The sequence below is a fragment of the Phocoena sinus genome, chromosome 11 (assembly GCF_008692025.1).
Source record: "Phocoena sinus isolate mPhoSin1 chromosome 11, mPhoSin1.pri, whole genome shotgun sequence".
In the NCBI taxonomy this organism is placed as follows: domain Eukaryota; kingdom Metazoa; phylum Chordata; class Mammalia; order Artiodactyla; family Phocoenidae; genus Phocoena; species Phocoena sinus.
The window spans coordinates 39,088,891-39,102,589 of record NC_045773.1 but is presented as its reverse complement, the minus strand read 5'-3'; the positions used below and the strand labels follow the sequence as shown (position 1 = coordinate 39,102,589).

Below are 13,699 nucleotides of genomic sequence, written 5' to 3'. Positions count from 1 at the left end.
AAAAAAGACCATGGAGTGTGGGCAGGGAGACTGGAAGGTGGAAAGGTATAAAACGTGATAGATGGAATAGTGGACATACAACTTGAAGAGTAACAAGTCACAGTGCATCGCGCCATGACACCATCCCTCCCACCCGCCCACCCCACCCCACATCCTCCCGTCTCTGAAAGGAGGCTGGTGGCTCCCAGGGCCCTGGAGAGGCACCCAGAGTCTTTAGGATTGTAGAATCCATGGGCATTGCACACTGTGCCACTGGCCACACAGACAACTGGGCTCAGTTTCCCCAAACGTTGCTACGTGAAGAAATCAGGGTGCTGAGTATGGCAGCAATGGCTGAAGTCGTATTACAGGGGAAAGGTTCACACGGAGGATCCGTTGAGCCTGCTGCCGCACCTCATCATCTGAGGACTGCCTGTCCACCTTGATGGCCCGGAATTTCAGCAGCTTTGCCGTTCCAGGTCCTAGCCATACCTTAGGGGACTGGGGCCCAAGCCGTGTTCTCTTCTGGGGAGGAAGATCCTTTGCCTCCTCAGTCCTTTTCCTCTTCTGTCCCACAGTCTCAGGGCAGCTTTTCCGGCCCCTCCTTGCAGTCCTGGCCTGAACAGACCTTTTTGGCCTGCCCCTGCCCCTGGGCTGGGTCCGAGCCACCTTGGCCCTGGCCCGCACTGCCTTGGCCTTGGCCCTGGCCCGCACTGCCTTGGCCTTGGCCCTGGCCCGCACTGCCTTGGCCTTGGCCCTGGCCCGCACTGCCTTGGCCTTGGCCCTGGCCCGCACTGCCTTGGCCTTGGCCCTGGCCCGCACTGCCCTGGCCTTGGCCCTGGCCCGCACTGCCTTGGCCTTAGCCTTGGCCCGCACTGCCTTGGCTTTGGCCTTGGCCTTGATCCGTGCTGCCTTGGCTTCTGCCCGGGCCTTGGCAGCTTTGGCTTGTGTTCGAGCCACCTTGGCCTGGGCACGGGAAGCTTTGGCCTGGGCTGTTTTGGTGCCCAGAGCACAATCACCTTTCATTCGTGGGCCACTGAAGGAACCAGAGGCTTTGTAGGCCTTGCTCTGGGGCCCAGTGCCTTGTCGGGGTCCAGCCCTGGGGCCTCTTCGAGTCAGACACTTGGAGCCCTTGCTTGTGGCTTTTCTGGGAGCTTTGGGCTGGGAATTCCCCAGCCTCTTCCCTGGACCTTTCCGCAGCTTCAGGGGAGAGTCTGCAAGTGAGAGCTGCAGTGACTGTGCCTTGTGCTTGGCACCCAAGCAGGCCATGGGAGTCTTGAGTGGAACCAGGGCCTCAAGGACAACGGAGAGCCGCATGGCAGGGTAGACACCTGGATAGAGGTGGGTGGGAAAGCCCACTGCTGCACCCCGGGCACGGCTGGCACTTGACTGCTTCAGGGAGCTCAGTAGCAGGTTGGTAGTGGCATGCTTGGCGAGGGCTGGTGTGGATGCTTTGGCCAGCCTGCCAGACAGTGGCATGGGGAGCAGCGTGGCCCGGCCTGCAGGCAGCCGCATGGCAGTTCGGGGAGCACTGGCTGGAGGTGATGTGGCAGCTGGGGTGGGGGCACGAGCTTGAAGCTTTGTCTGGCTTGGGGGGTTGGCTGTGCACGAACTATAGCCATAGACATCACCGCTGCGCAGGATGGTAGGTTGGAAGCCATCATCCCGCAGGCCCTGCAGGAAGGCCACAAGCTGGGCCTCAGTGGCACTGAGATCCTGGCTCATGGGGTTAAAGACAAGCAACGCTTCCTCCAGGGCCTTCTTCCCTGCCGTGGTGATCCGTGACCAGGAGTGCACAGCTTTCTCCTCCACATGCTGCACCACCACGCTCATGGCATTAGGCACTGCAGATCTGCCTGGGTATCCGCAAACCAGCGCTTGGCACCTCCAAGGCAAAAGGAAGAGTCAATAAGAACAGCACCGAGACAGGGGCCAGGACCAGTAGATAGGTCAATCAGGGCCAGCAATCTTCACAATAACATCTATTGACACAGAGGGGCCTGGCCAGAGTGAGCCACTCCTTGGGGCAAAACCCTGGTCTTCTCCATCTATCACGGTGGAGGGTGGGGGGGTAGAGGTGGGGGACTCATATGGGTCAGAGGCAGCTTCTTCAGGATACATGCCCATAAGCTCATCAGAGCCATCCAACCTGCTGATGGGCCCCTGGAAAGATCTGGGCTTGGCCAAATTCCTAGTATTAGACTCAACACTGGGAATACAGGCAAATATCTCTGTCTTCCAGGAGCCCTGTACAGAAGGCAAGATAGAGATACCCTCAAGGTTCTTGGGAATGCACACTGGCACACAGCTCAGCTTGCCAATGGGTAAGGGAAGGATTCCCGGGAGAGGAATATTCATGTGGGACATGAATGATGAATAGGAAAGGACCAGATGGAGATGGAGCAAAAAGGGCAACAGCCAATGCAATGGCTCCAAAGTGAGAAAGAGTAAGGCAAACTTGGTGTGACTGCAATCTGTGGTCAGGGCTGGGAGGTCTAGCTGGAAAAAACAGGGGACAGCAGGGCAATACAAGCTTTGAATGTTCTTTGAATGCTGGCCAAAGGGCCCAGACTTACATCCAAAGTCCATGACCATCTCTGTTCCTACAGCTGCTGCTGTTCAGGTGCCCAGAGGTGGACCTCCCTGCCCACCAGAAGTTCTGCTTTCAGAGTTCCCAGACAGTCCACTCAGAGGTCCAATTCCTAGCACTAGAGCCACGGAGACCAACCCCAGGGAAAAAGCCAGACTCTCCTTCAACAGAAACTAAAAAGATGAGTAGCAGGTACTAATAATACATCTCTAGGCAATCAGGCAGCCTGGCGCCAGGCAGCCAGACCAAGAGCCCAAGGTCTGGGAGCCAATGACTCCGAGTAAGATGGTTAATAAAGTGGACCCTAGAGATCTGAACTGTCCTAACTAGGGCTTGGAAGAAGACTTTGGTACAGCCCATTTGGAGCTGTCTGGGAAGACCCAAGTTGTCCCAGGCTTCTCTTTAAAAGCTGTAGGCCGTCAATCATGACTAACATCTAGTCTAACCCATCACTGAGGGGTCGCAGAGACAGCTCCGCAGCTGCACAGTAGAATTAAAAGATCAGCTGGGATCAGGCAAGTCTCTGGGGCCAAGAGGTGAGTCTGTACAGCTTCTTCCTCCCCCTAGTGGAGCAGAAGTTTTCAGAATTCCCTGGAGGAAGTGCCCTGGGGCTCTTTGTTTGGAAACATTCTTGGATCCTCAGGTGTCTCGGGCACTTCCCCTCTCCAGAGGCCATTCTCCAAGTACAGTCCTTACACATGACTTTAGTTCTCTTTTTTCCCAAGGGGTGTAGTTCCCAGGGCTGTGAGTACAATAAGGAGGAACCTGTTACCTCCAGGAACAGATACTGGGGGTGAACCGGGGGCTCTTCCGCTCAGGTCGGCCTGGGCCCTTGCGAGGGGTCTCCTGGGCTTTCCAAGAGGCTCCGGAAAACAGAGACTGCAGCCCGACCCCTGACTTCCCTTCACAAGTGTCCCCGGGGCCGGCCGGGGAAGCTGATGAAAAGATGCGGGACGGGAGCGGCCCTAACCAAGCGGAACTGGGGCGGGAGCAGATCAGGGCCCTCAGGCTGGGAGTCCGCGTCCCTAAGACCCAAGCCGCCGGTAGGAGCGGGGGGCCTTAGAGGAAGCGAAATGCACGGGACAGGCGATGAGAGCGCGACCGGGTCGCACAGCCCCAGGGTGGGGTCTTTGGGCACGGGGTGGGGGTTGGGGGTCTCGGCCGGACCGGCGGAGGGCGCTGGTTCCGAAGGAGCCGGGCGCCCGGCCCATCCACCCTGCCGCCTCGCGGACGACCCCTCCGCGGCGTGGCTAGGCCCACGGCCCCAACCTACCGGCGCCGCCGCGGGGACCCAGGACGCGCCTCTGCGCCGCCTCCGCTGCTCCAACATGGCCGCCTGCTGCGCACCGGAAGTGCGCCGCGCTTCCGCTTCCGGGACCTGGCCCGCCCTAGTGACCCTTGACCCCCCGAGACCCCGTTTCCCCCAAAGTCTGGGGGCTGGACAAGCGGAAACCAAAGAAGACTTCCTGGAGGAGGTGGCAGAGGGGACCTCTCTAAACCCTTGCGGACCTGTGCAGGAGTGTGAGGGGCAGAGGCACTTTCGGCCCCTGCCCCAGGCAAGACTGCACCAGACTAGCATTGGATTAGGGGCCCATCTGACACCTTCTCTGAGGGGCTTGATGGTGGAACGACATGTGGGAGGGATTTTTGGCAAGGTCCAAGCTATCCTTCACCCTTTTAGTCCTCCCACAGCCACTGGCAAGGCCCACCTCTGTCCCAGGTGCCTGAACAGAGGGTGAAAGAGGAGTGCACCCTGCCTGAGGTGTCCCTTGGGAGCCTCTTTGTACCTCCTCTGAGGGCAGCTGGCCTTCCCCTATTCCTGAGAGTGGGCCCACTGCATGTGGTATGAAAGGCTGGTTTGCACACTTTTGTGGCAAATAAGCCCAAAGCTGGGCTGGGCATGTCCAATCTGAGAGTCCCAGCATACCAGTGTGGGCCTGAGTGTACTTGCTTAGGAGCATGCCCACAGGTGTGGTGGGAGGACCCTGGTCCAGCCTTAGCTCCCTCAGTGGCAGAAAGCCCTCCCTAAAGTCTTAACTCTTCCCCAAATCCCTGCTTTTTGGCCTAAGAGATTGGGACTTCTTTCCACCTGTACAGTCTTTCCACATGTACCCTGGGGCCAGCAGAGAGGTGACAGTTACAGGGCTCACTACCCAAGCAGCATCAGATGAGAGAACATAGGTAAAAATTAACCTTAGGAGTCTAAAGGGTCAGAATGGTCTCTATTGTTCTGACCAAAGGCACTTCTTGGTCAAGGGCCCCCAACTCCAGGTTGGGAGTCAACCTGGAAGTCCTGGTTTCATGGATGAGATGGTGGGGGCATCTGTACTTGGGTCAGAGCCTGAGCTAAGAGGCAAAAATATTGTCATAACTCTTGGACCTGACATGTACAGTGGTGTAAATTTGGTAGCTGGGTGTCAGGTAGAAGCCTATGGGCAGTCACAGAGTGTGACTGGATGCTTCATTTGGGGACTGGTTGATAGCCCTCCTCACTCCCCATAAAACCCCAGGATCCTCTACCTGATCTATGCTTCCCTGCCTCTACAGAGGGGTCTGGGCACCCCTAGAGAGAAACACTCACCCCACCCTAGGCCTCACCTTGTGCACCTGAGCTTCTCAGGGCCTCAGCCCTGATGGTGGGGTCCTCAGTGCCTTTAAGCATAGCCAAGATGTCCAGCAGGAAATGCAAACTCTCCTGCTCCTCTGGGGTCAATGCTTCTGGCCCCTTGTATTGATAGAGAGAAGGGAAGGATGGGGTCTCAAGGGCCAGGGTCTCAGGGTTGCAATCAGGAAGTCCCACCTTAGCACTCCCAGTCCCCAACTGAGGGTGAGCCCCATCTCTGCCCCATCCATGGTTGAGGATTAGTTGTTCACTCTTAGGACCAATCCAGCCTCATCTTCTGCCCAAGTTGTCTTCTACAGCTTCTCTAAAGCCAGCAGTGTTGGGCCCCCATGTGCAGGTGGGGCCAGGCCTGTGTAAACAGAAGCCACTTCCATGAAGAAGCAGTGTCCAACCTCCAGGGATGACATGGGCCTAGGTGTGTCCTGGAAAGAGGATACCTCTCTGGTGATGTCCAGCCTAGAGGTCAGCGCAAAGTGGAAGACAAAAAAAGGTAGGTCCATCCCTAGTCTGTGTCCCTTCCACACATTAGAACTGTGGGGATGATATGGGTTCAGGGAAATGGTCTGGGGTACCTAGCTTCCTGAGGGGAGGCTGATCCTTTTGCCTCTTGGTACCCAGAATGTCCCAGATGGAACTCTCTGGGATCATTAATCAGGGCCAAGTCTGACTTGACCTGGACTTTGGTGGATGCTGACCATCCCAGGCATAACTGGGATCAGATGAGATGAGGTTGGAGAGACCACAGGGCCGTCCCAGGATCCAGCCCTTCTTCTCCATTTGGCATCTTTTATATCCCTTAGTGATGGACCCTAGACCCATATCCACCTGAGCAGAGAGATCTGGTGAAGATCTAGATGTGAGTGAGGCCAGTGGCCTTGGAGGGATCACCCCAGGAGGGAGTCTATGTGCCAGGGAGAAAAGCCAAGGCTGGGTCTTGAGGAGGCACTTCCTGGGGAAAGAGAGGAAGCAGGGCCTGTAAAAGCCTCCGAGGGGCAGGACAAGCAGCAGGAGGAAGCCAAGGTCACAAGGGTGGGTGAGGCTTTGAAGAGGCCAGAAAGATTTCAGTTGAGAAAAAGACGATAGCTGCCCCACCCTGCCCCATTTTAGCTATATGGTGTTCCATGGTGACTTTGGCAATACCAAGTTTTGGGGAGTAGTGGTAGCAGATATAAGATGGCCAACACCAAAGCAATGGAAACTGTGAGAGAAGATGACTTCAAGAGTTTGACTGGAAGGAAGGGAACAATGGAAGGACTTGGGGTGCTGGGAGGTATCTAAAGGCAGGAGGCTTTTATGTGCTTAATTACTGGAAAGGAGAGGGGAAGGGGCCTGGAAAGGGAACAGTGGGAAGTGTGAGGGGGTCTGCAGGACAGTGTGAATACCCTATGGAGGAAGGTACCAGTGACTGGCCTAACTGAGGAGCATGTTGGGGGCAGAGTGGAGTGGGAGGATGAAAGCCTTCTAGCCAGGATCTGCAACCAGCCTTGGCACCATTTCCATGCGGGCTGTCCAACTCCATCTGCCAGCCCCTGAAAGGGACTGAAGACTCTCTCTCTGGTCAGAATGCTCTGCCCACACTCTAGGCTGGCCAGAAGTCAGGCAGGCTAGGGTATTCATGTCTCCAAGTTGCTCTCAACCCATGACTGATGGAGATTTGAGAATGAATACCTTAGCATTCCCTTGCTCTGATGGGAACAATAATGTGAGGCCCATGTTCTACAATGGCTCCCAGAGTCCCCAGCAGGATTTGGTCCTTGTTGCTCACAGTGGGAACTTATTTGATGACACACCCCTTTATTGGCTGCTTTCCCTGTCTTCTTGCCACTCCTCTACTAGTGCTTCTTATCCTCATCTCCCACATTAACTATATGCACTTGTATCTCAGTCTCCTGGTGTGCTTCTGGAGAAAATGAGGCAGACGCTGTCCATGAAAGAGGGACAAATGGTAGCAAGCACAATCACGAGGACTTCTTCTCATAGGTGACCACTGACCTGTACAAATGGGCCCCTAGCTCACAGACTTAGCCAGTACTCTTGATGCTCAGAAGATAGGATGGGCCAGGGTCTGGGTCTGAGGTAGGTCTGCCTCTGTCACACCAACTTGTTCTTGCCTGACCCCGGAGTTGGCTAGAGGCAGGCCCAGGACCCTGAAGATGGACAGTCACAAAGTGCCTTGGGTCCCAGAGTAGCCCAGGCCTCAGGCCCTGCAGAATAAGCCCAGAGTGACCTGCCTGGGAGGTCCCCTGGCCTCTGACTCTTCATCACCTGCTCTGTTACCCTCCCCCACAAAAATTGCCCCCACGCATGCCTGTGGAAGGGCCTGTCAAGTATGGAGGCTGGCACTTTCTGCTCCTCCACCCTCTGCTACCCTCAATGTGCACCACAGAACCTGTTCTGTGCCCTCATCAGTGCTTGGGGAAGGGCGACCGAGCCATTGCCCCCACCAAAGGCCCAGGACATACCCTAAGAGGCCTCCAGGGGGCGCCGCCGCGAAGCCTGTCGTGGGCTCTTCGGAGCGCAGCGGTGGTGGGCAGGCGCCCCATTCTCAAGCCCCCAGGTTCTGCTGGCCCGCCCCTTCGCCGGTGCTCGCAAGGCTGGGTCCTGCCGAGAACGGCCCCCACCATACACGTGTCGTGCGGCCCACCGCTTCTTCCTTTCTCCCCCAGTCCGAGGTCGGACCCCAAATCCTGGGCAGGCCCAGCGTCCACATGTCCGTCTGTCTGTTCACCGGTTTCCGTGTGACCATGGGTCGGCGCGCCCTGCTCCGGCCACGGCAGGTGCGGGGTTAAAGCAGGGGGGAGGTTTTCCCGAGTCGGGAGGGGGGACGAGAGGCGGACCCTGTCCAGCCCCGCCCCGCGCCGGAGAAGAGCCGGAGCCCCGCCGGAGCCCCACCGGAGCCCCGCCGGAGCCCGGCCTCAGACCCAGCCAGAGCAGGCACCAGCGGAACCGGAACCGCGGACCCTGCGCCCCGGCGGCGCCGGAGCCCCGGCCGGTGAGTCCCGCGGGAGCCGCGCTCAGGGGAAGTTTAGGGCGCGGGGTGTAGAGCCCCAAGCGCGCTCGCTCGGACCCGCCCCCCCCTTCCGCGAGCTGGAAGTTTGGGGCCGGGAGGCCCTCGCGCCAGGAGGCCCTCGCGCCAGGGGTCCCAGGAGCGTGCCTCCCCGCGGGAAAGGAGAAGCCAGGGAACTTGGAATCTGTGAAGTCCAGCTGCCCATTTCTGCTGGCAACGCCCTGGACTCTGGGAACCTAGAGTCCAGTGCTCGTGGGTTCCCAAAAATCATCCCCCTCCCCGTCCCAGACACCAAGAAGGCAGGCCTCTGGGGACTTGGCATGGGCAAACCCCTGAGGGTAGATCTTGAGGGGAAATGTGGGACTCTGGCCTCCAGCCCCTCCCCTCCCAGTCTCAAACACCCTGATCTTGGCCTTTGCTGGTGGGAATGGATGCAGTCTATGGAATGGCTCCCAAAGGGGTTTTAAGGATACCCTGAACTCTGATCCCTGGCAGCAGGTTGGAGACCCTGATGGCTGCCCAGAGCACACTGGAAGCCAGTAGGGGGGAGGGTACAGTAAAACTCCACTGATGCAGAGCACCAGGGTGAGGATTGTTGAGGCAAAGGGAAGGGGGGGGGCTAGGGTGGAAAGTCCTATTCTAGTCACCTTACCTCCCACCTAGACCTAGATTCAACCGGGAAGCAACTAGGTGAGGGCAAAGTATGGGAGGAGAATCCCTCAAGCCCCATAGCAAGTCAGGAAGTTGCCTGGGTAACTGGGAGACTGCCCTCCTTCCCACTCCAGGAGGACCTCCACATCAGTGTGCTAGGCAGTGGAGGTGTGTCTTCCCTCTGCTTTTCCCACCAGCAATTTTGGGCCAGGCTGCTCATCTGTACCCTGAGGGGCTGGTCAGTGGCTCTGACCCTTTGTTTTCCCTCTTTTCTGTAGGTGAAAGCAAAATCCTTGGACTGGCCCCACACTCCCTTGTAGCCCTGGTAGAGTCAAGATGTGGCCCCATCATGCCCTTCAGTGAGGCCTGCAGCCTGAGCAGATAGCATGGCCTGCCACTGGAGGTGAACACCATGGCTACAGGAGGTGGCCGGGCCTTTGCTTGGCAGGTGTTCCCACCCATGCCCACCTGCCGGGTATATGGTACAGTGGCATACCAGGATGGGCACCTGCTAGTGTTGGGGGGCTGTGGCCGAGCTGGACTGCCTTTGGACACTGCCGAGACATTGGACATGGCCTCACATACGTGGCTGGCACTGGCACCCCTGCCCACTGCCCGGGCTGGTGCGGCTGCTGTGGTACTGGGCAAGCAGGTGCTAGTGGTGGGCGGTGTGGATGAGGGCCAGAGCCCGGTAGCTGCTGTGGAGGCCTTCCTGGCTGACGAGGGCCGCTGGGAGCGTCGGGCCACCCTACCTCAGGCAGCCATGGGGGTTGCAACTGTGGAGAGAGGTGAGTGGCCTTCCAAGGAAGGTCCCTCAGGTGCCCCAACACCCTCCATTCTTTCCTGACTTGGTCCCTTACCTTCAGAGATTGGGCAAGAGCTGTAAATTTTGCCTGGGTGCCCTGGACATGGCTTTGTTTCTTGTACCCTTCCCTACCTAGCTCTGAGCTGGGCTAGCAGCAGCCTAAACTGCCTTTTCCAGCTGTGAGGTGGGAGTCAGAGCCCAGGCTAGCCACCAGCATGATGGGAGGCCCAAGCCACCTCCCTGCCCCATTCCTCCTCTGTAAGAGACAAGGAGGGGTGGCCCAATGACTCCCACAGTTATAGTCTGGGAGAGGGGGATGGGAGCAGGGCCTTGGCTCAGAGCCTGGCAAGTGCTTAAATTCCTGGCACCACACAAACAAACCAGGGAGACTGAAATGGACAAAAGCCAAGCTGGCCTGGAGGCAGTTGCCATGGAAGCCCCTAGCTAACTGGCTGTCTGCCCAAGGCCCCCACACATGCCCCCAGCTGACCCTGAGAGTATAACAGGGCAAGAGCCTACTCTAGTGAAAGGGCAGGGTACAGAAGTGCTGGCAGAAGGCTTGTGGACAGCACCCCCATCCTGCAGGCCCAAGCTCCTCTCCCAGCCCCCCAGCTGATCCCCAGAGCCCCCTCCCCAGTCTGAGCTCCATGCTGAACAGATCTCCATATGGCCCCCACCCCTGGCTTAAACCATCCCCCACCCTCCTTCCCCCGTGAGAGTCCCTACATTGTGGCCTCCAGGTCTGACCACCAGTCCTGCTTGGATGCCAGACTTGGTTGCCATAGCGTCTCCAGGGAGACAGAGATGGCTTATAATTAGATTGGCTGCCTCCTGCTCTGCACTTGAAGGGGCCCTGGCCAGAGTGGGAATCCTAGCTCTCCCAGCCCCCACTCCAGGCAGGCAGGAGGGTTTCTGCTGCCAGGGAGGGGTACCATAAATAGGTTTGTCCTAAGCCACCTCCAGTCCTGACCAGGGCTGTTGTCAGGGTGGAGTGCTGTGGCCAGGCCCAGGGATAGTCTGTATTACTTTTTTCTCCGCAGATGGTATGGTGTATGCACTGGGGGGAATGGGCCCTGACACAACCCCCCAGGCCCAGGTTCGGGTGTATGAACCCCGCCGGGACTGCTGGCTTTCGCTGCCCTCGATGCCCACACCCTGCTACGGGGCCTCCACCTTCCTGAACGGGAACAAGATCTATGTCCTGGGTAAGGACCTGGGGATGTGGAAAATTATAGGTTGGCTGGGATCAAGCTTAATCTGGGATGGTGGGACAAGAGAAGTTTTGTTGGTTTGAGCCAGGGTTGCTCTGAGGCTCTGACCTCTGGTGGTCCTGCTGAGGCTGGAAAACCAAACCCCAGTGCCTAAGGATCTTTGCGGTTGATCTGTGCTCTGGTGTGCACACAGCTGGGTATGGGTAGCTGGGGTGGGCAGTGGTAAAGGCTCAGCAACCTGGTAAAGGAAGAGGCTCTCAGGCCTCCTGGGCTGCCTCCCAGGTGCCCCAATTCCATTGGCAGGGGGCCGCCAGGGCAAGCTCCCAGTGACTGCTTTTGAGGCCTTTGATCTGGAGGCCCGTACCTGGACCCGACACCCAAGCCTGCCCAGCCGCCGGGCCTTTGCCGGCTGCGTGATGGCCGAAGGCAGCGTCTTTAGCCTGGGTGGCCTGCAGCAGCCTGGGCCCCACAATTTCTACTCCCGCCCACACTTTGTCAACACTGTGGAGATGTTCAACCTGGAGCATGGTGAGCAGTGGCTGGTCTGGGCTATTCTCCCACTCTCCATGGGATGGAGGGGTACAGTGTGTGTGAGAGGGCTAGATCTGACCTCCCCTCCCCTGCAGGGTCCTGGACCAAGCTGCCCCGAAGCCTGCGCATGAGGGATAAGAGGGCCGACTTTGTGGTTGGCTCACTTGGGGACCACATCGTGGCCATTGGGGGCCTTGGTGAGTCTCTGTGGGGCTAGGGATAGGAGGGGAGCCCAAGACAGGAAAGAGTAGCCCCCTGCGTGAGCACCACCTCCTGCCCTTCTCTAGGTACTCCAGGGGTCAGGGCTTTGTGAGCTTCCCTTTCCCAATCTGTAAAACAGTCAATGGGTGGTCTGCCTGGCTCAGCTTTTGGGGTGTCTCTCAGCACCTAACTGTGGGTTCTGTACCAGCAGGGGCCTAGGAGATAAAAATAGGACAAATGACCACTGAATGAATGGAGAAATAGAAATGTGAATGAATAAATGAATGAGTGATGAAATGGGGGCAATGAATAGCAACGCATGGATAGCCCATCCTGGGGTAATGCATGCTGGGCCATGCTCTGAGCTCAGGGAGAAAAAGAGCTGGAGCCCCTGCAGCCTGCGCCCTTTACAACATCTGTCTTCTTCCTGCAGGAAACCAGCCGTGCCCTCTGGGCTCCGTGGAGGGCTTCAGCCTTGCACGGCGGCGCTGGGAGGCACTGCCTGCCATGCCTACGGCCCGCTGCTCCTGTTCTAGTCTGCAGGCTGGGCCCCGGCTGTTTGCCATCGGGGGTGTGGCCCAGGGTCCCAGTCAAGCTGTGGAGGCACTGTGTCTGCGTGATGGGGTCTGAATGCCTGATGGGACCTGTCCACTGGAGCAGTTCAGTGCCAGAAGCAGATGTCTGTGGTTCCTTTTGCTGCTGAGAAAGCTCACTGTGGCTCTGTGGGATGAGGGAGGCACAGGGTGGGGCACTTGAGACACCGTGTCTGGGACTTGGGGGTGGCCTTCATCTTTAGCAAAGGACACACATACCTTTATACCCACCTTTACTCCCTTTCATTCACGGACCATGCCCAGCTCCACCCTTGCTGTGGAACCTACTGGGCCCTCTGTCCAACTGGGAAGTGGGAGAGGGCAGAGCTGGCCTCCTGCCCCACAGGTCAGTGCCTACCTGGAGTTGATCAGGCCCTCCCCAATGGCTGTTCCTGAAAAGTCCTAGCTGTCAGCCTGCCTTGAAGGCCCTTGTGGACTCAGAAGAGGTAAGAGAGGGTGGGAACACAGAGGGGTACAGGAGTGGATGTGGGGACCTCCAGAGGGCCAGAAGAATGGTGGCTTTGGGCCCTTTACACTGCTGGCTGTGTGACCTTGGGCAAGTCATTTCACCTCTCTGTGCCTCAGCATCCTCATCTATAAATGGGGATCTCTGAAACCTTCCTGCCCTACCTACCTCACAGGGCTGTTGTGAGGATCCAGGGAGTTCAGATGTGGAAGTAAAAGTGCTGCTAAATCTGGCTTATGGTCTCTGGTGTGGACTCCTGCGTTGCCCCTGAGCCCCTGGCCCTCAACTTTCTCAAGGGATGAGGGTCTAGAGGAGGCTTTAGGACCTGGCCTCTGCCCCCAAAGTGTCCTGGTGTCTTAGTCCCACTTAAGCCTCAGTTCTCTGTTGGTGACGTAGGATGACCCCCATCCCCTATTGCCTTGGCTGTTAGAGGGCACTCACAGCAAGACCATAGAAGAGCTCAGAAAACTGCAACAAAATACCATAGGATCAGGATGACCTCCAGATTCACATCACACAGCATCCTCAAAGCCTCTGCTCACCTCCGGTGGCGGGGGCGGGGTGTGTGTCCAGTGGGGGCTGTCCCTCTGTCCCAGCTGTGGTGAAGCTGTCTCTTAGGCATGACTGTGTTGCCACTCACCAGACCCCTAGAGGCAGTAGCATCCCAGAAAAAGCAAAGCTGCCAGCCCTTGCCTCCTCCTCCAGTCTTTGCTGCCCACTAGTAGGGACCATTGACTCTGCTTTCCCTGCAGCCGTACTGATTGCAAGGGGTTCACAGTTGAGTTTGTGGCAAGAATGGATCTGGGGTCCTGGAACCCACCTGCTGTGGCCAAGGTAACCCTCCTGGACCATTAGCCTCCTGCAGGCCTTACCTCTTCTCACTCACTGGCAAGACTCCCCAGGCAGCACCTCCCCCAACCAGCACAAGGCTGCACAAGGCTCCATGGCACAAGCAACATAGGAGCCAGGCGCAGGGCCTGGCTGTGCCTTACTGTTCTCCAGCCTCTGAGATCTCTTGGGCTGCAAGCACAGACAGGCCACT

At 57.8% G+C, this 13,699-nt stretch overlaps 2 protein-coding genes across 2 annotated transcripts; one reads left to right on the top strand and one right to left on the bottom strand.

Annotated features, from left to right (window-relative positions):
- Positions 1–38: 38 nt before the first annotated feature.
- Positions 39–3,917, bottom strand: CCDC71 (coiled-coil domain containing 71). Its single transcript, XM_032648065.1, has 2 exons — positions 3,843–3,917; positions 39–1,864 (listed from the first exon to the last, which is right to left on the bottom strand). Exon 2 carries the CDS (start codon positions 1,810–1,812, stop codon positions 307–309), a length of 1,506 nt encoding a protein of 501 aa, XP_032503956.1. The 5' UTR covers positions 1,813–1,864; positions 3,843–3,917; the 3' UTR covers positions 39–306.
- A 3,745-nt stretch (positions 3,918–7,662) lies between these two features.
- KLHDC8B (kelch domain containing 8B) lies at positions 7,663–12,891 on the top strand. The gene is made up of 6 exons (XM_032650452.1): positions 7,663–8,184; positions 9,129–9,638; positions 10,696–10,860; positions 11,170–11,394; positions 11,493–11,594; positions 12,032–12,891. The coding sequence occupies exons 2-6, from the start codon at positions 9,263–9,265 to the stop codon at positions 12,226–12,228; spliced, it is 1,065 nt and encodes a 354-aa protein (XP_032506343.1). The 5' UTR covers positions 7,663–8,184; positions 9,129–9,262; the 3' UTR covers positions 12,229–12,891.
- Positions 12,892–13,699: the final 808 nt, after the last annotated feature.

Coding starts and splice junctions, on each gene's coding strand:
- CCDC71 (XM_032648065.1), bottom strand. CDS start 1,812: ATGAGCGTGGTGGTGCAGCATGTGGAGGAGAAAGCTGTGCACTCCTGG.
- KLHDC8B (XM_032650452.1), top strand. CDS start 9,263: ATGGCTACAGGAGGTGGCCGGGCCTTTGCTTGGCAGGTGTTCCCACCC. Junction 11,395..11,492: donor GATGTTCAACCTGGAGCATG/GTGAGCAGTGGC, acceptor CCTCCCCTGCAG/GGTCCTGGACCAAGCTGCCC. Junction 11,595..12,031: donor CGTGGCCATTGGGGGCCTTG/GTGAGTCTCTGT, acceptor TTCTTCCTGCAG/GAAACCAGCCGTGCCCTCTG.